Source organism: Xylaria bambusicola, assembly GCF_022495145.1.
Source record: "Xylaria bambusicola strain CBS 139988 unplaced genomic scaffold F5B22scaffold_3, whole genome shotgun sequence".
Lineage (NCBI taxonomy): Eukaryota > Fungi > Ascomycota > Sordariomycetes > Xylariales > Xylariaceae > Xylaria > Xylaria bambusicola.
This window is the reverse complement of record NW_025953556.1, coordinates 1106173-1126108: the sequence shown is the minus strand read 5'-3', so window position 1 is coordinate 1126108 and position 19936 is coordinate 1106173. Positions and strand designations below refer to the sequence as shown.

The following is a 19936-nucleotide window of genomic DNA, read 5'->3' as shown; positions in this document are numbered from 1 at the left end:
GCTCTTAGTCTGTCGTAGCTTAGATTATCTATAATGACGAGGTCGGAGTTGCTTCTTTTGTCTTGAGACCTACTTCGTGGATTCAGGATACCATGGAGGGAGATGAAGGCGACTCCGAGTGATTAGTTAGTGGGCTATGTTACGAATCGAAGGATGATGTATCACGTACGAGTACTTAAAGAATTGAACACGCTCAGACGTACAAAGGAACTCAATTGGAGTTCAGTTCCCGTGGCTGGGGATATTGGCAAGGACCTCACCTTCGGGATGTAGCATTGATAGCAGGGAGGGTGGGTGCCAAAACACATTCCAAATGAAGGGACTAAAAGATATTGGATCCAGTCACGTAAAAGGGTTAATTCTGGGGAAGAGCACTATCAAACGGTATACCATTCGAGCATGCAACGAACGAGTCAAACAATATAATATTGGCTTATGAGATGAACGATGTTTCATTACCATCAGATCTTGGTTGCCCCATGAAAGTGACTATCTCTAGCTACGAGGATGGGAGACAAGTAAAATGGCAAGTAATTGTCTGGCGGTTTTCTCTCATTTTTCATTACAGAAGTTCGAGAGAATTGATGGGTGTCAGTAGGGAACTCTGATGCCAGTATGGTTTACAAGTTCGAGCTTCCCAAGAAGAAGGGATACCTTGAGGTCTTGATACTTGCCAATACGTTCAGTTCGGTCTTTATCTTAGAGACAAGATATTTATACGGCCTTAGCTCTTATCAAACCGGTATTCCTTAGGAAAGCCGGCCGCAAAGGTGACGGTAGGAAAGCCAATGATCTTTACGATGAAAATGGAAAATTTCGGGTTTACGGTAAAAACTTGCAGGGGTCTTATACAACATCTTGTCTTCCTTGCCTTTTGGCGAGGAAATCGAGATTCGTGGTCCTAGTGGCTTTTTCGTATCCGCTAGAAACGACGATTTCAAGATTGTCGGTAAGGACAGGCACTTTAAGGGAGTATCTCTGGTATTTGGAGGTAGCAATTTGACGCCTGACTATAGCTTGATCTTGCACATCTGTCACGGCCTTGAAGACAAGACGAAATTACGTGTGATTGACGCCAAGTGTGAAACGGACATCTTACTCTGCGAAGACCTGAATGAGCTGGAAAGGATAAGCGAAGACAGACTCAAAATCGCAAATATACTAGTGATGCAGATGATGACGGGAAGGCTTGATCGGTCACGTCAATGAGGACATGATTGTTTCCACCATGAGAGAAAAACCTGGTCCTGCTTAATAGACCGCCGACTATGGTTCGGAAAGCTGCCTTGCCCATACTGGCGGATTGAGGATATGATCAGGGGAGCAACATGCTTTGACTTAGAGTCGATAAACACTACACCTAGGTATGGAGTTCTCTTATTTCTACATAGTACAGTACTTAAGCCCCTGGTTAGCTACAGGCTATGCAAACTGCTAGCGTGGGGGTGCGGAATAGGCATTGAGCTTTTGGACCTTGGCAAAGCACCCTTCTTCTTCTCCTCCAGGCTGTAGTGTAACGGCGAATAATTAGATAGGTTGGGGCACTACTACTCTGCCGCATTTCTTATTCAAGACAAATGCATTTTGTCGTAGAATAGGTATTGGGTGGTTTTGGTTCTGTTTCACCTCGATCCCAACCGCAGCAAAGTTCCCCATCAGTTTGCGCGTCTCTGCTGGAGGTACATGCGGTGTACGTAGAGGCACGTCACTGTTTGCAGGCCCACACCGCACACCGCCGCACCCGGCCGAGTATCTTAGGGTCCTGCGCTAGGTACCTTACCAAGCCACCTAAGCCTATAACTGACAGCAGGGTGGGGAATGCCAAACGACCCCCGGAACCTCACATTTTGTTCCATGCGTATGACCGAACAATTATCTCGAACCCCCTTTTAAACCTGAAATACCCGGTACCCTTCCCTCACTTCAGTAGGGTCGATCAGCTCGCATTACTCACATGCGCACGAGATAAAAAGCACCCAATGGCAGCTGCCGGCGCCCCTGATGTTGACGACTTTGGGTTGCCCATTAGAAAATACGTGAGCCCCGTCGACAAAGATGACAAAGGCGAACACGAGTCTACGGGAGTTATGTCTCAGCCCGTCGAGAGCAACACCCCCTCCGAAGGGCCTGATGTAACTCACAAGGAGTCGGTGCAGACGGAAAGCCTAGAGACACCCAAGAACGGCGCCGATAGGGAGCCGGTAGAGGAGAAATCGACATCAGCGTCGGCGGATACCGCCACTACACCCAGCGAACCGACCCTCCCGAAAAGCGATCAAAAAAGTGAACAGGAAATCCTCCAGAATGCACCTCCTGCTTCAACCCAAACACCCGTTGCTATAACCCAGGGCGGTAACTGGGTTGTCTTGAAACAAGCACCCAAAGCTGAAGACCCAGTCGCTGAAGCCAACTCGGCTCATAGTGTGGAAGTAGACTTTTCAAGTGCTACGAAGCGCAGGAGCACTCTTAGCAAGGATGCCAAGGCCATATCAGGACCGTCTTTAAAAGAGATACAAGCCAGTAAGCAGGCATTAGAAGCGGAAGCGGAAGCCGGGAAAGCCTCCCTTTCGAACCATACCCGGGACGTCAGCGCGGCAAGCAATCATGGAGCATCCGAGTTTTCGCATCAACAGCTTACGGCTCCAAAGGAAGAAGATAATGATAGTGATGGCGAATGGCAGACCATGCCAGCCTATGCACCTTATGATATTTACGACGATGACAACAAGCTGGTAGCAAAGGAACACAATCCAGATGAGGATGAAGCTTACGGATATGCCGGTCTCGGCGGCGCGGGTAAAGGATATACTCGGGTTATAGATGATGAAGATGCGGAGTCCGAGACAAGTATGGATGATAATACACGCTACCTCTTCAATAATGTTAAATCCACGAGTATGACGGAAATGGACGAAGAACAGCGTGATGCCGTCTCCCAGTTACAGGCAACCAAGGACCTCTTGACTGAAGGACAGAGGATAGCTTACGTTGGTATTGCCCGTTTGGAGATGGCTAACATGGTGAAGGAAGTGGGACAATTGCAACACCACAAGAGCGTGAAAAAGAATCTACATTTAGCTGTCGAAGCTATGAAAATGTGGTCACAGAAAATCATGGTTCGGCTATACGCACATATGGACATCAGTTCCCCAGAGCAGATTATGATAGAACAGTTATCCGAGCATGGTGTTCAGCCTGCCGATCTGACTCCCACTCTTATGCAAAACGCAAGGGTAAAGAACCCCATGGCAGAAACTACCCCGGTCTCAACACCCAAAAGGTCGGGCAAGAGTACTCCCCGACTATCCCTCTCCAGCAGTGATTCTAGTCAGGAAGAATCAGCAGAACCACCACCACCGTATGAGAACCACGAGGGCGAGGAGATGCCAGAAGTTAAGACGCCCTCTCAACTACCTAGTACGGATAAGATTGATATTGATCTGCGATGGACTGTGCTTTGCGACCTCTTTTTGGTCCTGATAGCTGATGGGATATATGATGCGCGATCGAGGGTGCTTCTAGAGCGAGTAGGCAAAGATTTAGAGGTTCCTTGGATAGATATATGCAGGTTTGAGAAGCGCGTAACAGACGCTCTGGAAATGCAACAACAGGCCGAGCAGGAAAATTGGAACGAGGAAGAGCATCTCGAAAACCGAAGGAAGCTGGCTCTTAAGAAGCGCTATGTAATGATGGGGCTGGCGACGGTCGGCGGTGGCCTCGTGATTGGCCTTTCAGCGGGGCTATTGGCGCCTCTGATCGGTGCTGGCCTGGCAGCTGGGTTTACGACGATCGGTATTGGCGGGACGAGCTCTTTTCTCGCAGGAGCTGGTGGAGCGGCCATCATCACGTCTGGTGCTGCCGCTTCCGGAAGCTTCATGGGTGGCAAGGCCGCTGATCGCCGTACAGGCGCCGTAAAGACCTTCGAGTATCGGCCACTTAACAACAACAAGCGGGTCAACCTCATTATAACGATTTCCGGGTGGCTGACAAGCAAAGTCGACGATGTTCGTTTGCCATTCAGTACAGTAGATCCGATCATGGGTGATTTGTATTCCATCTTGTGGGAGCCAGAGTTACTGACGAGTATGGGTGACACCATCAACATTCTAGCAACAGAGGTAAGTAACTCAGCTGAAATAGAGAAAGAAAATATCCAGCTCATCATTCTACTAGGCTCTCACCCAAGGTCTTCAACAAGTACTAGGTAGTACGATTCTAATCAGTCTCATGGCTGCTCTCCAACTACCGGTAGTCTTATCAAAACTCGCCTACTTGATTGATAACCCTTGGGCAGTATCACTGGACCGAGCGTGGGCTGCCGGCCTCATCCTTGCGGATTCTTTGATAGACAGAAACCTAGGCGCGCGTCCCATTACTCTTGTAGGGTATTCCCTTGGCTCACGTGTCATCTTCTCCTGCCTCCTAGAGCTTGCTAGGAAGGGCGCGCATGGACTCGTCCAAAATGTCTACCTTTTTGGAGCACCCATTGTCGTGAAAAAAGAAGAATTCCTTAAAGCCAGGTCTGTTGTGGCTGGTCGTTTTGTCAATGGGTATAACCGGAACGACTGGATTCTAGGTTACCTCTTTCGCTTGACAAATGGGGGCATTCGACGAGTTGCTGGCCTGGCCACCATAGACGGGGTACCGGAAGTTGAGAATTTCGATTGCACAAGTTTTGTTAACGGCCATATGCAATACCGAACCGCTATGCCTCGTCTCCTAAGAGAATGTGGCTGGTCCGTCGAAAGTGACGAATTCGGAGAAATCGAGGATCCCGATCCAGACCGTCACCGAGAACGGCAAATCGAACTTATCAACGAGATTGAAGAAGCTCGAAAGGAATTGGAGAAGGAGGGCCAATCGAAGAAAGGGAAAGGTGGCTGGGGTATATTTGGCCGGAAGAAGAAAGCTGAACGTCAGGACTGGGAAATATATGAAGACAGCAAACGGGCAGGCGCATCCAAAACTGAAAACATGCCCAATGATAACAGCGGCGTGTTGTTTGATGTTGACGCAATGCGCGCCGAATTGGCTCGTGATGAGGAATTACAAGTCAAAGAACTGGCATCCACATTACCACCGATGAAGCTTGACCCTTCATCGTCTGTACAGTCAAGCCCACGAGATACGCTGCACGAAACTAAAAGCCTCGACAGAGCACCTACATTACAGTCAAGGGACTACCATGAGACCTCATTTCAGCATGAGCAAGATGGTGTTCAGTTAACGTTTGATACGGAATATAGAAACCCACCACCTCCTACGAAAGACCACCATAATATCCCCAGTCCGACACGCCCAGAGATGAAGACATCACACACAACACCTAACTTGGCCCTAGAAGACCCATGGGCAGATGAAGACTTCGGCAAGGAGAAAGAGGTTTCATTGACATTTGCATGATGAACTCTTCGACCCTACTAAATCGTCCCGTCTTGGCTTGAATAGGTATATTATATAGGTCGGTCGGACAGAAGCTTCGAGGTTCACATTGGCGCGCCTTGTTATCTATTCTCATTCGTCTTTTTACCCCATATGAATTACGAACAGGTGCACGAGGTAAACGGATTGGTCGAGTAAGGATACTGATTTACATTATTTCACCCGCCTTCAGAGTGGCGGCTGGTTGTATATTTATAATCTATAATGGCTGGGAAGCCTGGGCATACTGAAGTGGCGGACTTTGTACGATGATAAATCACTTAGAACGAGGCCATAATAACTCTAGCATCATCAGAAACAAAACAGATATTGACAAAATGGGAAGGTGCATGAAGGAGCTGCACGTAGTTTTCCTCCCGTGGCCATTCATGCGGCAAGAGTCTGGATGTTAGCGTAGCTAGATGAGATATGGTTGTACAGCTCTCAAAGAATCCGCACTTGGGTCGTCGAGTGCATTGCCTCAGTCAATATACTATTCTAGCATAAGTACACGAACCGAGGCAGATGCGGAGATCCCAAATATGTGATGGGACAAGGCAAAACAATAATAGCACTTACATAGTATAGATAACACTCTGCATTAAGGAGTGCGTTCAATTGGGTTTTATCGCACGCTCGGAAAGATATCTCTTGCATCTCGGGAGGCACAGCGTGTGCCTGAAGGATGTTTTTGGTATCAGTGGGTTGCAAGCCTTACGTACCTACTCAGGTATGCACTTATGTAGGAATCATTACCAATACCCGTCCCTTTCGTGTACGATTCCTACTTCGTAGAGATGATGAAGTTGGTATTACCCGTGGCATATGTACATCGAATCCGCTTGATCCGGCATGCAAAAGTGCCGCTCACCTACAGGCTTTGAGCGCATAACATAGCTACCTACCACTCACGATCCTGCAGCGCCTCAGCCACCCTTTGTCCTACATTGCACCATACTGAGCATGGCATAGTGTGTCCAATATATTGTGAAAGAACTGGGCAAATCCGACCCCAGCCCTCAACATCTCACCTGTACCTCCCCGTGCTTACAGTTCTGTGATGAAGCAACCTACCTTTCTCTAGAACTTTAAGCCCCGAGCCCCAACACCAATTTTGTCTTTTTCTCGAGTGATTTAGACGTCATGCCCACTATATATCCGAGACGGACACCACCCCCCCTTCGTTTGCCCACGCTACCAACCGAGCAACCCATGAGTTGGTTGCAATGCAGCAGGGCTGACGGTTCCGCCGTTGGCTTCGAATTAGTGCGGTGCTCCATGCTATATTAGGCTTGGTACGTGGCTATATTTGGCAAGGAGGATCTAGGCCCCCTTGCGAAACCTGCCTCAGCCCACCAATGTGGTGATTGTACTTAAGTAACCCAGCTAACTTGGCATCAACTACTATGTACTTACTTACGAGCAGAGTCTTCCTCGTCACTGTTTGTTTGTTTGTCTGTCTGTCTGTCTGTCTGTCTTTGGGACCGACATCTGAGCATGTCACTTCTTATCGTCATGTCTGGTCGCTCAGCAGACAAGCAGGCTAGCTGGCGGATGGATGACTGCGCCATATCGTGCAACACTGTTTGTTCGGCTATGTGGGTGACATTGCAGGTAGCTAGTAAGTAATAGTCCATTCCTCAGAAAAAAGAATCTACATACGGTTATGTAGGTATACGCTGGCGTATTCGGAAAGGTGGTCTTATTACTAAGATTGTCCTGGCCTTGTTAGAGAGGATCAGGCTTTGAAACTACCAAGTAAGTATCCTCGTCTGATCTGATGAAACCCGGGGGGAAGGGAGGGGGCTTTGTTATCTAGTCTGGAGAATCAATCGTATCTACCGTTCAGCATTCATCAGATGAACAAACCATATACGTGCTATAGGTACGGTATTCTTTAAGCTCTTTCTCGGGAGAAGCAATTACCTGAACATTAGCGTTGAGCGGCCATCCCTTCGAATAATCGCGTGCTGGGGTATATTTGCCCGAGAAAAGCACTTGCTGACAACGCCTATCATTTCTCCACTGGTCTAATAGGAACACAGCCCGCCATCTTACACCCTTTATTTTTGCGGCTGGCACATAGCTGCGACAGTTGGACCTGGACCCCAAGCCCAGTCCTCTTTTCGGTCACGTTGAACTCAGCTACGCTAGTGTACAGCTAGCTGAACTGGCCACTTAGATACGGTGGAACGTTGGATGTGCTGAAATCCGAAATCTAGCGCTCGCTCTCCCAAGACCGTAGTCCGACTCGGGTCTGACCATCCTGCTGTTTGCTTTTCTCACGCCCGCACTTTTTATCTCTGACTGTATTCTCTTTTCTCACAAGCCTGGTGCTCCTCCGAACTCTACGTACGTCATAAATTTCCATTGATAAGGTCAATCCGAGAGCCACGGACGGTAGATTTTGTTCTCGAGCGAGCGAAGCAGATTGCTGGAGTAGCAACCCCAGAGAGTGGTGGGAGGACTTGGTACGAATCGGGTCATAGAGCACGCATGCAGGTTGGCCGAGTTGACACACCGGCCAGTGCTGCACTTGACGACAATGCGGCACAATGTCGCCAAATTCACGCTTTTCGCTTCTTTAATGGGTGTCTCTGCGGTCGACCAGCATAATACCGAACCGGTAGAGCCAGTGATTACGTTCGACGCCTTGGGAAGAGGATATACAGTATTCCTACGGTTTGCTGATCCACCACCAACATTCCACTTCAATACGAAGGAAGATGTGACCATAAACGCAATTAAGTTGCAACGATTTATTGAGTCGGGAGATGTGCATGGAAACAATGATGAGCTCATCGCCATACATGTAGATAGTTCACTAGGATCGGCGACAGGACCTCCAACAACAGCAACTACTAAAGCTTTCAACCTCCGCGCAGCCGATCAACCCACTTCAAGCAATAATAATGCCACTTTGATTCGTGAGATTATTCCCTATCTGAAATGGAGAATATAGGTAGACGAGCTAACTCATTCGACCTAGTCAATAACCATACTATTTCCATTCAATGGAGCGATGTCAAATCACCGGACTGGCTTAAACAGCCACTTTATGTCAAGTGTGAATGGACGAGTTCAACAGACACGGGCAATAGTACTTCTCAAGTATTTTCTGCCGTCGACGATGTATCGCAATCATCAGAGGCAGCGACGAATGTGCAGAGGACAGGTAAAGGCGAAGCAATTGGTGGCAAGGCTCCGGCTGCAAGGGATGAGTTTACAAAGGCGATTCCAAACCAACCCCCTTCGACAACAACCCCGAATACGTCAACTTCTACTCCCAATGCTACTCACCCCGCAGGAACCATTAGCCCAGTGGTCGGCACATCAACGCAGAATGGCCTGAGCAAAGGCGCCACCATCGGCGTCGCTGTGGGCGTCTCTGTAGCAGGCCTCATCATAGCCGGCGTCCTAGCATGGCTCTTCTGGTTCCGGCGCCGTCGCAACCAAAAGAACAGCAAGACGCACCACATGATGCAGAGCTATAGTTCCGACGTAGGCGGCCAGGCCATGATCACCGACAAAGAAATGCCGGTGGTCCGCGAGTCGAACTCGCCGCAGTCCGTGTACGACAGCCGGCCGAGCGGCGACGTCTACGCGCCGTACTCAGATCGCTCTACCACGTCGCCTGTACCGCAACCTCCTCAGCATCATCAACAACAACATCACAGGACCACGAGCAGTAACGTCACGAGTGCTGCGGCGGCGGCGGCGATACCTGTGTCGCCTGCTGGTGCGAGCGAGACGGATATTAGCTGGGGACGCGGCGCGCCGACACCAACGTCTATAATTGCGTCGCGGTATGCGCATCTTGTTGAGGAGGGTATGACGGAGGATGAGATCAGACGGCTTGAGGAGGAAGAGAGGCAGCTGGACGCGGCGATAGAGAATGCCGGGAGAAGGGGACATAACAACAATTCCACATGAAAGTCAGGAGAGGAGAAGGATTGACCCGGGGGAAAGAAGTACAATATTTTTGTGAGTCCGCTTGTGTGACAGAAATATAATCTCGATTCCCTTCAATTCTTCAGTTCCAAGGCTTCATCGTTAGGAAGGCGTTTCTCTGTTTACTGTTTTTTCCTGTCTTTTCTTCTCGTTACATATTCACCGGAGGTTAAAAAATCCAGGAATCATACGGGGCGTTTTCAAGGTTATATCCATCAAGGGAGACGGGCACATGAGGCTTGCGAAAGCCATTCCCCCCTTTGAGCATTCGTTTGTGGTTTTAGTAATTAACTTGTATCCGTTATCTCCCTACCTACCTACCTACTCACCAATACATTAGGTTTTCCGCAGGCCAGTGTCTAGGAGGTGATGATTGCTCTTATCTTTAGATTTGATGATGTTGGTGGTGGTTTCGAAAGAACCCTAGCTTCGTTATGTTTATATATTACTTTTCGTGAAGACAACCAATCATCTTTGGTACCATGATGGCTCACGAGCCTTCTAAGCTGGTTCCACTGTTTGACACCGTCTCTCCGAAACGAAATGGAGCTGGGGTCCTCGGATTAAGCCGTAGAATATGGAACCTCTACGGAAAAATATCGATGTGCATGTAAGTTGCTGAAAGTTGGTTTTAGGTTACCGCAATTGGTGGGAACGGAATTTGATAACAAGTAAACCCCAGGATCATAATAACTTTGAAATTTCATGTTGATACAGATAATGACGATTAACCCTCCCTTAGCCTACCTACAGTAATACATTTTGCCCAGTGAGCTCTAGCCCTACTCGCAAATTGCTGAGGTTGCCCTATCATACCCCAGTCCCTTATCCGGCCTTTATAAGACAATGCAGATTTTGTTTGTTCAAGTCTAGCGGCCAAAAGTAAAGAGGCGCCCGGCCAGGTTACTCGCAATGTTTCCGGCAAGATTGCCTGAGTATAATGCGCTGCCCGCAATGTTGGATGCTTGGCTGAATTTGTCGCAGCGGGAGAAGGCAAGGGTATTCGTGATGGTGAGAGCGAGGGCAATGGCTACAGTTTAGGTAAAGACGTTAGCGAGTAATTCTCAGCATATCTAACACGGTGCGATTCCCGCAACAAGCTGTCCTAAGAGCTGCAACCTAGGGATGGGTTCAAGAAGCATCCAGCGCGATAAGGAGAGTTGAGTACTCACCCACAAGAGGTAGCCAGATGAACTTCAATCGGATGATGGCGAGAATAGCAAGGGCAACCCAAAGTATAGGCTGCGAGTACAGAGCAAGCCAGAAGAAGCGGGAATCGGTAGGGTTGATAATCTTGGTTCCGGGCTCGCTGCTCTCAAACACCCATTGGCTATCGCCCGTCGAAGGGTCAACCTCGTTCCACCACCTCAGACCGACGAGGCGACGGCCGGCGATGTTCTTCAGGTAGTAGAAGTCGGCGGCCAGCAGCAGGATCGTGATGATGAAGATGAGCACCATGTTGTCCGTGAAGATAACGCCGAAGAGGTATACGAGAAGGGAGGCTAGATTTGCGCGAAAGACATGATCAGCTTGCTCTTCTTCATCTTTTGCTTCCTTTTCTTCCTCCGATGAGAGCGCGCCGGAGACGGCTGTCATCTTGACTTAGATGATGGATGGGGACTGGTGAATTCTTACAGACGCGGAAGGCGAGGAAGGTGAGCAGCGTTATCGGATGAGAGCTAAGACGCCAGCTCAGAGAGCCGGCGGTTGGTTGTGACTGTGGCTGTTCCATCGGGAATGGTATTTGTCGTCGACGTCGTTGTCGTGGTTCGTGCAAGTGCCCTTGCGTCTGCGACGAGAAAGCTGTGATAATTCGGGTGCCTACTACAGACCACCTACTGCGTCACGCTACCAAAGGCCTTAGAGCTTGAGCTGGCGAGCTGTCCATTGGCGGCCCACAGGTTGCTTAGAATAGTGAATAGTCGGGATACTTGCATAACTAGCTCAATTCATTTAGCTAAGAGACATTATTACGTAATTACATGCATACACTTGAATACACCTGCAACTATACAGATACCTAGGTGTATCATCTTCTCTACCTTTGAAGGCTCTCACTACGGCTCTCTTCAATACGGGTAGGCTCTGACTTCATTTTCACGACTGAGGTCCAAGCCTCTCGCAACTTGCTCCTCATGTTTCTTATCAAGAAACTCTAATAGGACGTCGCCGTACTTTTCCTTGCCTTTATAACGACTCACATCATCTCCCCAGCTCCTCACAGCACTGGCCAGTCTTCCTGGGACATAGTCTTCCTCCGCAACCTCTGTGATCTTGTGGAAATATGTTCGAATCGTGAACACTACGCCGCCGCTTTTCGGCAAGCGCCGAAGCGTCTGTCTCTCTGACCGGAAGTAGTGGTGGTCAATAACCCGGCCCTTCTCAGCTGTATTCCAACCCACTTTTCCATTGACGTCCCCGTCCTCGGGGCCGACGCTCCAGGACCAACCAAGGTCGTCATCCACCTGGAAGAAGTAGTTGTGGCGCCCTACCATCTCCTCTGGCTTAAGGCGCCGAAATAGGTTCATCATACCTTTCTCTAGCTTCTCCTTATACTGCGGAACGGCACCCGACGTGTGAATCTCCGACAGAGGCATACCGAATTTATCGCTGAGACGCCAGAATCCAGGCAGTACTATGCAGCCTGCAAGTAGGTAGTATTGCCCATCGGGCTTTTCGACCATTATGGCAAGGTCGTCTTGTATGAGACGCGCACACATTTGCATAGGATCCTCGGGAAGTGGTCGCGTAACGATATTGAAGCTCTCGCCAGACCACAGATTGTCCAAGCCTACTCCTGTACGCTTATACAGCGAAGGATATCGTGCCGGTAAGTACTCCGTGAGTTCTTCCAGGAGCTCGACTGCTGCTGGATATGCCTCTGGTGCAGTCATACATAACTTAGCTCCACGCTCTGCAATTCTTCTAGCTTTGTCGGCATGAAAGCGCGGGAAGTGATTGTCGAGCTCAATCCAGTCTTCATGTTTCAATGTCCGAAGCCCCATTGTTACGTTGTATTTCGGCCCGTAGCGAAATGGCCTATATGGAAGGGGCTTTGTGTTCTCGACCGACCAATCCGGATATGCCTCTGGCTTAGGCATGCGGAAGTCTGAGGGTATCCATTTCCCAAATTTTCGGAGCTCCCCTTTCTCAAGGCGAGGTGTTGTAGGAGATATTGGCCTCGTGGGAGAACCTTTATGCACTCGCTTACGAATAACAATTGTCACCGCCGTCGCCAAAGCTAGGAGTGCAATGAGCAGCGCCGCAATAGGTTTGTGGACATCTTCATTTAATGACAGAGAATTCCAAGATGTCTTCGTCCTGACCGCGTAATGGTAGCTGGCGGCCTTGACTGCATCAGCTATGTCTTGGACCCGGCTGAGTCCTTTCGCGAGTATCTTTTCCATGGAAATCGAACGCAAAAACTCACGTATTTAAGATGCCTTTCATTTAGATCCTCAAAACAGTCAACGATCTAATGCCAGTTCGATGCAAGGCAGATCTCATTAGAAGACAAATAAAGAGTAGGCATATCATGGGGGGCAGCGGTGATCAGGATACTCGCTCCTTTTATCTTCCTATTTGCCCGTTCTCGGCTTTCGAACCGTCCCACGCCGGATTCACAACTCCACTATTCCGTAAAATATATATGTCGGGTACACATGCCAGCCTCAAGATTAAGACTTAGCTACTGTCGTATCAGTACTCCACTCGCCGTTTGACCGGGTATCAGCTCTAACATTAGCTCATAAACTTGGGGATAGGGTATTACGAGGGAGTGGGAGGAAATAACATGGATGAGTACGTGCATAAAAGGCCTAGACAACAACAAAGTATGACATAGTTGTGTCAAAAGTCCGATAGCCGGTAGATAGCTGGTAGTCGTGGAATAGACGACGTACAAAGGAGTTCTTAGCCAGTTGCTTGGTACGCATCTCCGCATTTGGTTTTAAGTAATATAACCATTGGGTGTCGTCAAGAGATAAGGTAAAGAAGAGGGTCTCCCCCGCACATGCGCAGTCAGGTTTGATGTGCTACTGAGGATACTCATGGCATGTAACATGACTCATTACGACACTGGGAGTTTACGTGAGCGTTGCAACGAATGTCGTTAATTGCCGTAGCCTTATAACGTTGTGATGTAAGCATCCATATCAGGAAGCCAAGCTACATGTCTTGCTTGCAGACTAATGCAGATACCACCAAGTCTATGTAGATAACAGTTGAGTAAGCGTCAAGTTGAACCAGATGGTGATAAGATGCCGCCTTGACTTATCATCTCCAAATATGTGTCGTAGATCGAATCTGCACGAACGCTCTAGTTCAGCTCTTCGCCCCAAAGGTCTAAACACCATCCTACCAAACACCAGAGGACCAGGTGATCTGGATATATTCCACCCCTTGATCTTAGTTTTAGCAATCCGCACCGGCAACGATCACGTTCCATCCATCTTTGTCAAAAACTTGTCCGTGCACGGAATCGTTAGGGAAGTCTGCGATTGAGCCAGAATCAATATGCTATCTACGCCATGACAGAATCGACTTTCATGCGTAGACCGATAAGATGGCAGTAGAAACAAAAAAGGGGACGAAACGAGCAGTCTAGGTAACGCTTACCTCCATATGCGTAGCACTTTTCGATGATGTCCCACTTTAGTCCGCGGAATAATCAGCCATATCCTATCACCACTTGAAATCGTGGTTATGTTAGGGGGGCAGGCGCCGTTCTCACTCACGATGCGACTACCCCTGAGACAGGCCGTTATAGACCACGGGCCTAACAACAAGAGAACCGAAAAACAAATATTCTGGAGTATTGACTCACAGCGCGGTCCCCGAACGTGCTGCAGGGCACGGACATCGGCTGCGGATTATCGTTGCAGAACCAGATGCCGGAATTATACGAGCACGAGACGCGAGAACAGTTGCCCGGCCCCGGACCGTTGACGCAATCGCCGTGGATCTTGTGGAGATATGAAATCCCCTGGCGGATATGGAAGACGGAGGCAAAGGATGGTTTCCACGATATGTCGCAAATGATATCGCCTTCCACTCGCGAATTTGCTGGCTCGATGTCGCGCGACCAGGTGAAATCTGGCTGAATCTCGAGGATTTGCGCTTCGATATGTTGTAAACTCTAAGGATGAGGCGTCAGTGATTGGTCCTCCCTCGTGCCTCCCTTGTTGGTGATGACTGGGAACGTTTGTGACACATCGAACCGATGACTTTGCTAGATGGAATGTAGGAAATGGGGATGACGTACTGATCCTGTGAATGACTTGAGTTCGCCGTCTTCTTCTATCCGCCCTGTCCAGCCAAGGTCTGTCTCATCCGGTATGCTTGACAAACTGTTCGGCGTGTGCGCCGGACTAGACATACCCTTTTTCGCTACCAGAAGCAGCGTCGTCAGCGCCGTCGTCTTCAATAACATTCTTTCCTAAGCGTCTGTGTGTACATATGATTGCAGAAGAAGAAGTTATATATGATATTCGCATAGTCCGCTTACATCACTCGAAATGCTATGCCGGATAGACGGAAGACGCAGGGGAGAGCGGATTATATGAAGCGATTGGAATCTTCACGATACGGACATGAGAGGGACCATGGGGCGATTCGGAAAACCCTGTTGTTTGGACAGCGTGAATAAATCACCTAATACACGCGGCAATTGTTCACAGTGCAAATCTACAAAGCGACGATGTACGACGGTATCTCGTAAGACCTGTAGGTTTCGCTTCTAGAAGTGCAATGATTGCCTGTTCGTCTATGGACAGAATGGGCCCATGAAGACTTTGATCGTGATGTACGGACGCTCCCGAGCCGTGTCACAGAAATCCACATATCCGGGTACTTCGATCTGTGTTGGCCTCAGGGTCTACCAACATATTCCTATCAAGACTTCCGTGCGACGTAGATCTTAATACCCAATGACTATTCAATAAACAGCTAATGGTTTCAAACTTATATGACCACGACAGGTATACCCCTCTGAGATGAAGGGCTGATCTCGTCGCCCTGGCAATATCAACACATTACGTGGCGGATATACTGAGGGTAATATCTGGCTATGAGACTAAACTCTCGTAAATGACGACGGAATCAATTAGCGAACACCGAGCTTACGTGTATGAGAATGGCAGGTGCAATCCAGCGTCTGACAGATCGAGTTCAGAGCCACGCACGCGTGTTCCTCCTAATTTTCCATACCCGTCACACATTAAGGTCTTTCGCACTCGATAAGTGAGTACGTATTCTTGGTATCGTTTGGATTCAAGAAGGATGAACATATTTTGTTGGCTCTAAGGCGAGGGCGATGTAGCTGGTCCTTAAGACATATGCAACCCATCATCGGTTGAATCCCGTTGCCGGCGCCGATGGTACTATGTTCTAGTGTGTTCTCGTGATGTGCCACAAAGCTGCTGTCTCAGGCAGATCTTGTTCTTTCGCTTAAATCATAGCCACTACACAACGTCGTTCATGGCTTTGAATCTTTACTAAACACCTATGCCTTCATTCGACTCTTCTATATACTTATTAGCAAGCTACGCACAGGCTGCCATATAATCATGCTCATTTGTACGATGACACACCAATGTTGCAGAAGAACTGGTGTAGGCGAGATCATCCTACTGGAAAAATCCTTAGACATTTAAGGCGTTTGACAGCAAAATTCAATAAAGCAATCCGGAGAATCCTAGCACAATTTTGCATACTTGCACCCGCGACCTAGTCGCTTGATCTGTCAGGTTCGTCTATTCTTCGGCGAGAATACTGTTTATCGACCATCCATGAAGGAGCTGGCAACACAAACCCATGTGCTACCTCGTTAATCGACCAGCTGACGTCCGAGATCGATTTGATTATTAAGAATTACTACATTCGGTCCGTTTTCGGGTTCACTACCCTCACACGTGAGCTGCATCGAAATCGATTCTTTCGAATAAGATTTGAAGGGGTCGGAATGGTATGGCAATCTTTTGAGAGTCTTAGTCTATCACACGGGCAATAGTCGTTGTATAGGATATTATGTCCTTTGAGCCAACACATGATTCCTCACCTAGTTGCAGCCTAGGTTAGGATGACTAATAGCTCCGCAGTGAGAAATCGACGACGATACTTCTCGAGAGGCCAAGCCAATATAACTAAAATCATATGTTCTGTCCCTCAATAAGAAACAATAAAGGAAAGAAGGCAGCCACTGGCGGTTAGTCAGCCCAGACTGTTAGAGGTGTGAATATCTACAACCTAGAAAACCCCCTGATCTACATTTCTAATAATATGTTTCATGCAGCTCGTGTCACACGGCCACAAAATATCCATAGCAGATCGCCATAACTAGTTTCATATGCAGGGGAGACTTTGAGAAGCACACCTGTTTGATTTTGGTACTTGGCTGGAAGAGATCAACATCCTTGCACAATTGAGGGATAATACGGCAGCACACGTAAAATCGTCATTATTCATTCATATTCTATCTTTGTTTTAAACATTAAGCGTAATCTCAAGGGCATATCGCATACCTCTTGCCAAAGTGATGCTGATGGTTCGATGAAGGCCTAATCTTTCGGCGGGCATTCAATGGTGCCTCGAAGGCTTTTTGAAAGAGCCCCTCTTTCATGATTCATATAAACGCTGCTCTGACTGCTTCTAAAGCCACCTGTGTCTACTATCGGTAAATATACGGATAGTAACGGCTCCTTATGCGAGAACGTCCGTGACTTTCTTCGTCTTAGACGACACCTGGCAAAACAACAGATTGGGTATCATGAAAGCCATATTAGAAACGCGTTTTTAGGCTGTTAATATGTAGGGATTGGGTCTATGCCGACAACGTCACGACGTCAAACATTGAATAGTTTTTGGGTATCCGCGATTAGGTGATTGAAATGTAAAGCGCAATTGGTGGTATCCAAGCAGATTATGCCATCCGAAATAAATCGTCATCAGAATTCGTCTTTGACTTTGATACCGTTGTCTCGTTAGCTGTCTTGCTCTTTCTTCTGTCACTTTGCACCGCAAGTTCATGGTATGGTCCGATTTCTTCCGTACCACGAGTACCATTCTTAGTGGTTCCGTCAAACAGGGCTGGTACATGTCTGAGTAGTGGCCGGAGCGCAGCCGCAGACGCCGCAAGAATGGCGAGGCCGAGCTCGATATCGGCCCACAATAGGAGGTCGTAGTGGAGTCCGTCTGCCACTTCGCCTTTCGCATATGGAAGACGCACGATGATGACGAGTTTGACAATCGTTGCGGTGCTTGCACTACGATAGAGTTACATGTGTCAGCTTCTTGATACTCCAATGAAATGGTAAAATAGGTTGGGGTGTCTTACAAGATACCCAAGCCAAGTAGGAATATGGCTATGTATTTGAGCTTTGTTTGCAACTGGGAACCTCGAAGGATATAGATCGGCAGCAGGGCATAGAAGTAATCGATGAAAATGTTGGAGATTGTACGAAAATAACCGACGTCAGTACAACGTTGGCTTCCAGCCCAGTTGCTTGAACCACCCGTAGCGCAAATACCAGAGGCGAAAACGACCGTGATGACAGTCCAGATACCAACGACAACCATGGATATGATGAGGATAACGCGTAGCCCTTTGGAGATCGATATGCGAAGAAGAACTAGCGCTACAGCAAGCTTTACCAAACCTGCTGAAATGTAGAGGGTTGTCTGGTTTCCGTAGGTGAACTTAAAAGAAGCGAAGGAGTTGGTCAGCTAATTATCTAGTGGTATAAGAGCGTTACTGGCCGATCAATGATTAGAAACATACCATTTTTGCTGTAGCCACATCGTACCAAGGCTGAACATCGTCTGCAGCATACCCATAACTATGAAGAAGAAAGTGTTAGAACCGACGGTATCTAGTTGAGTTAAAGTATTTTCCGCGCGCTTTCAGAGCGCATGTATGAACGCATGTGATGCAAAATAACGAGGCATTGCTAGGTCTGTGTATAATAGATTGTATACGTACTGCATAGCAGCGAAACCAAGTCCTATGGAGATGACGAAACCGATCTGTTCGGCATTTGATTAGATCATATTCGGACAAAAATGCTGTAACAGAGGACTGGCTCACATATGTTAAACATAATACAAAATCGTCCCAACCATAACCACCAGGAATCACCACTGTCCGAACATAAACTCGGGAGAACACGACAACCGTGTTCAGTACCAGGAAGAGGACCGCTGCAGCGAAAAGACTGTCGTGATGGCTGCCCATTTTGTCGGAAGAAGATCTTCGTATATATTTCAAACGAACGACAAGCCGTTAACTACAAACAGCCAGCTTCCACCCTACTTTACATGCCTGTTGCGGCGGGAAACCAAAACTTTCGAGGCGTAAAAGCGTTGATATAGCGGGGAGGAGATTCGTTGAGGTCAACAGGGGCCGTCTAGAGAATCCGACGGACGAGGGCCCTGGATATGTAGGCTTGCCACAAACCTGGAGTGGCTTAAACTTGGTATCGGGAACGCCAAACGTAACACTGCAGGTGGCCCTTGTTTTGTGTCTTTCCTTTTTCTTCTAGATGGAAAGCCTAGTGGTTGCCTTCTAGGTCATCGTGTTCGAGCTACACCATTTTCAACGGGAGCCTTTCTATCTCTTCCACAAAAACATTTGATAACCTATTACTGTAGTATCGCTAACGTTGGATTCAACACAGATATGGGCGAGAGTGGCGCTATCCTCCCGGTGCCCGCGGTAGGAATTCCATCTGTAGCTCAAGAAGCTGTGACAAGGAGTTAGGCGAAAGCAGGGGTCTTGCTCGGCAGCACCGTATGCAAGTATGCTGATCGCCTGGATGTAACGCTGCCTTAGCATGGAATTATGTCTAGTATTCTATGCTGTTCAAGTGAAGGACAATACAACATGAGCATAACGAACACCTACCTAAGTTGGACAAGCAACTTTACGGTGAAAGCTGGATCTATCTGACACTAGTGTAGGATCGCTGAGCGATATTCTTCTTTGCGTTCTACGGGTTAGGTTGAGCTAGGTTTGGTGGAGAGAGGCGACGGCACAACGAGCGCAATACCTAGTTGGATGATGCATGCTGTCTGCGCCAAGTCGGTTACCTACTTCGTACTGGTCGTCAAAGTTCGCCTTGTTCGAGCGCCTCGCCTCTCTTTCATTCGCTAGAACTGCCAGCCCGGCTTGGCTTCGCAGGTGCAAATTCCGCGCTGCTTCTTGTACATGTACCATTCCTTTTTTCTCAAAGTTTTTCGACCACATACCCCGCACATCATACCACTCAATCAAGCTGAATGGAGGCAATGGATCTGTGGTGGAAACAGTGCACGGTCTTCGCGAGTGGCATCATCGATGTTTTGCATACACCACGTTGCCATCGTGGGGAATACCTATATGTAGACAATACAGGATCACGCTCTTCCAGAATACACCGTTGAGTACTTACTTATGACCCTACCTCCTGTGGATTGAGTGCGGATGAGTACACTCGATTAGCTCAGGGGGAAACAGCCTAAGCAGTAGATCTACGCGGAATTTACTACGCTCAGCATGGCACTTGGATAAACGACAAGCAGCTACACCGTA

At 48.2% G+C, this 19936-nt stretch overlaps 6 protein-coding genes across 6 annotated transcripts; 2 read left to right on the top strand and 4 right to left on the bottom strand.

Annotated features, from left to right (window-relative positions):
* Nucleotides 1–1821: 1821 nt before the first annotated feature.
* Nucleotides 1822–5755, top strand: F5B22DRAFT_264889 (DUF726-domain-containing protein). The gene is made up of 2 exons (XM_047970135.1): nucleotides 1822–4118; nucleotides 4174–5755. Exons 1-2 carry the CDS (start codon nucleotides 1980–1982, stop codon nucleotides 5401–5403), a joined length of 3369 nt encoding a protein of 1122 aa, XP_047835381.1. The 5' UTR covers nucleotides 1822–1979; the 3' UTR covers nucleotides 5404–5755.
* A 1833-nt stretch (nucleotides 5756–7588) lies between these two features.
* Nucleotides 7589–9957, top strand: F5B22DRAFT_264818 (uncharacterized protein). Its single transcript, XM_047970134.1, has 3 exons — nucleotides 7589–8348; nucleotides 8411–9655; nucleotides 9713–9957. Exons 1-2 carry the CDS (start codon nucleotides 7967–7969, stop codon nucleotides 9352–9354), a joined length of 1326 nt encoding a protein of 441 aa, XP_047835380.1. The 5' UTR covers nucleotides 7589–7966; the 3' UTR covers nucleotides 9355–9655; nucleotides 9713–9957.
* Nucleotides 9798–11271, bottom strand: F5B22DRAFT_264723 (DUF846-domain-containing protein). The gene is made up of 3 exons (XM_047970133.1): nucleotides 11008–11271; nucleotides 10545–10874; nucleotides 9798–10402 (listed from the first exon to the last, which is right to left on the bottom strand). Exons 1-3 carry the CDS (start codon nucleotides 11102–11104, stop codon nucleotides 10242–10244), a joined length of 588 nt encoding a protein of 195 aa, XP_047835379.1. The 5' UTR covers nucleotides 11105–11271; the 3' UTR covers nucleotides 9798–10241.
* A 29-nt stretch (nucleotides 11272–11300) lies between these two features.
* On the bottom strand, nucleotides 11301–13498 carry F5B22DRAFT_588771 (uncharacterized protein). Its single transcript, XM_047973691.1, has one exon. The coding sequence runs from the start codon at nucleotides 12777–12779 to the stop codon at nucleotides 11442–11444; it is 1338 nt and encodes a 445-aa protein (XP_047835378.1). The 5' UTR covers nucleotides 12780–13498; the 3' UTR covers nucleotides 11301–11441.
* A 287-nt stretch (nucleotides 13499–13785) lies between these two features.
* Nucleotides 13786–14803, bottom strand: F5B22DRAFT_642172 (uncharacterized protein; the record flags this gene model as incomplete). The annotated part of the gene is made up of 4 exons (XM_047978085.1): nucleotides 13786–13865; nucleotides 13990–14023; nucleotides 14198–14509; nucleotides 14636–14803. 4 exons carry the CDS (start codon nucleotides 14801–14803, stop codon nucleotides 13786–13788), a joined length of 594 nt encoding a protein of 197 aa, XP_047835377.1.
* A 2051-nt stretch (nucleotides 14804–16854) lies between these two features.
* On the bottom strand, nucleotides 16855–18969 carry F5B22DRAFT_264674 (uncharacterized protein). The gene is made up of 5 exons (XM_047970132.1): nucleotides 18455–18969; nucleotides 18350–18393; nucleotides 18149–18206; nucleotides 17705–18066; nucleotides 16855–17633 (listed from the first exon to the last, which is right to left on the bottom strand). Exons 1-5 carry the CDS (start codon nucleotides 18599–18601, stop codon nucleotides 17291–17293), a joined length of 954 nt encoding a protein of 317 aa, XP_047835376.1. The 5' UTR covers nucleotides 18602–18969; the 3' UTR covers nucleotides 16855–17290.
* Between the last annotated feature and the right edge of the window lie 967 nt (nucleotides 18970–19936).

Excerpts from the sequence above, each read along its gene's own strand:
- F5B22DRAFT_264889 (XM_047970135.1), top strand. The coding sequence starts at position 1,980 with ATGGCAGCTGCCGGCGCCCCTGATGTTGACGACTTTGGGTTGCCCATT. Across the intron at positions 4,119-4,173 it reads TCAACATTCTAGCAACAGAG|GCTCTCACCCAAGGTCTTCA; the intron begins GTAAGTAACTCA and ends TCATTCTACTAG.
- F5B22DRAFT_264818 (XM_047970134.1), top strand. The coding sequence starts at position 7,967 with ATGCGGCACAATGTCGCCAAATTCACGCTTTTCGCTTCTTTAATGGGT. Across the intron at positions 8,349-8,410 it reads TAATAATGCCACTTTGATTC|TCAATAACCATACTATTTCC; the intron begins GTGAGATTATTC and ends CATTCGACCTAG.
- F5B22DRAFT_264723 (XM_047970133.1), bottom strand. The coding sequence starts at position 11,104 with ATGGAACAGCCACAGTCACAACCAACCGCCGGCTCTCTGAGCTGGCGT. Across the intron at positions 10,875-11,007 it reads CTTCCTCGCCTTCCGCGTCT|CCTCCCTTCTCGTATACCTC; the intron begins GTAAGAATTCAC and ends GCGCAAATCTAG. Across the intron at positions 10,403-10,544 it reads CATCTGGCTACCTCTTGTGG|CCATTGCCCTCGCTCTCACC; the intron begins GTGAGTACTCAA and ends CCTAAACTGTAG.
- F5B22DRAFT_588771 (XM_047973691.1), bottom strand. The coding sequence starts at position 12,779 with ATGGAAAAGATACTCGCGAAAGGACTCAGCCGGGTCCAAGACATAGCT.
- F5B22DRAFT_264674 (XM_047970132.1), bottom strand. The coding sequence starts at position 18,601 with ATGGGCAGCCATCACGACAGTCTTTTCGCTGCAGCGGTCCTCTTCCTG. Across the intron at positions 18,394-18,454 it reads TTGTATTATGTTTAACATAT|ATCGGTTTCGTCATCTCCAT; the intron begins GTGAGCCAGTCC and ends AATGCCGAACAG. Across the intron at positions 18,067-18,148 it reads ATGTGGCTACAGCAAAAATG|TTCACCTACGGAAACCAGAC; the intron begins GTATGTTTCTAA and ends GCTTCTTTTAAG.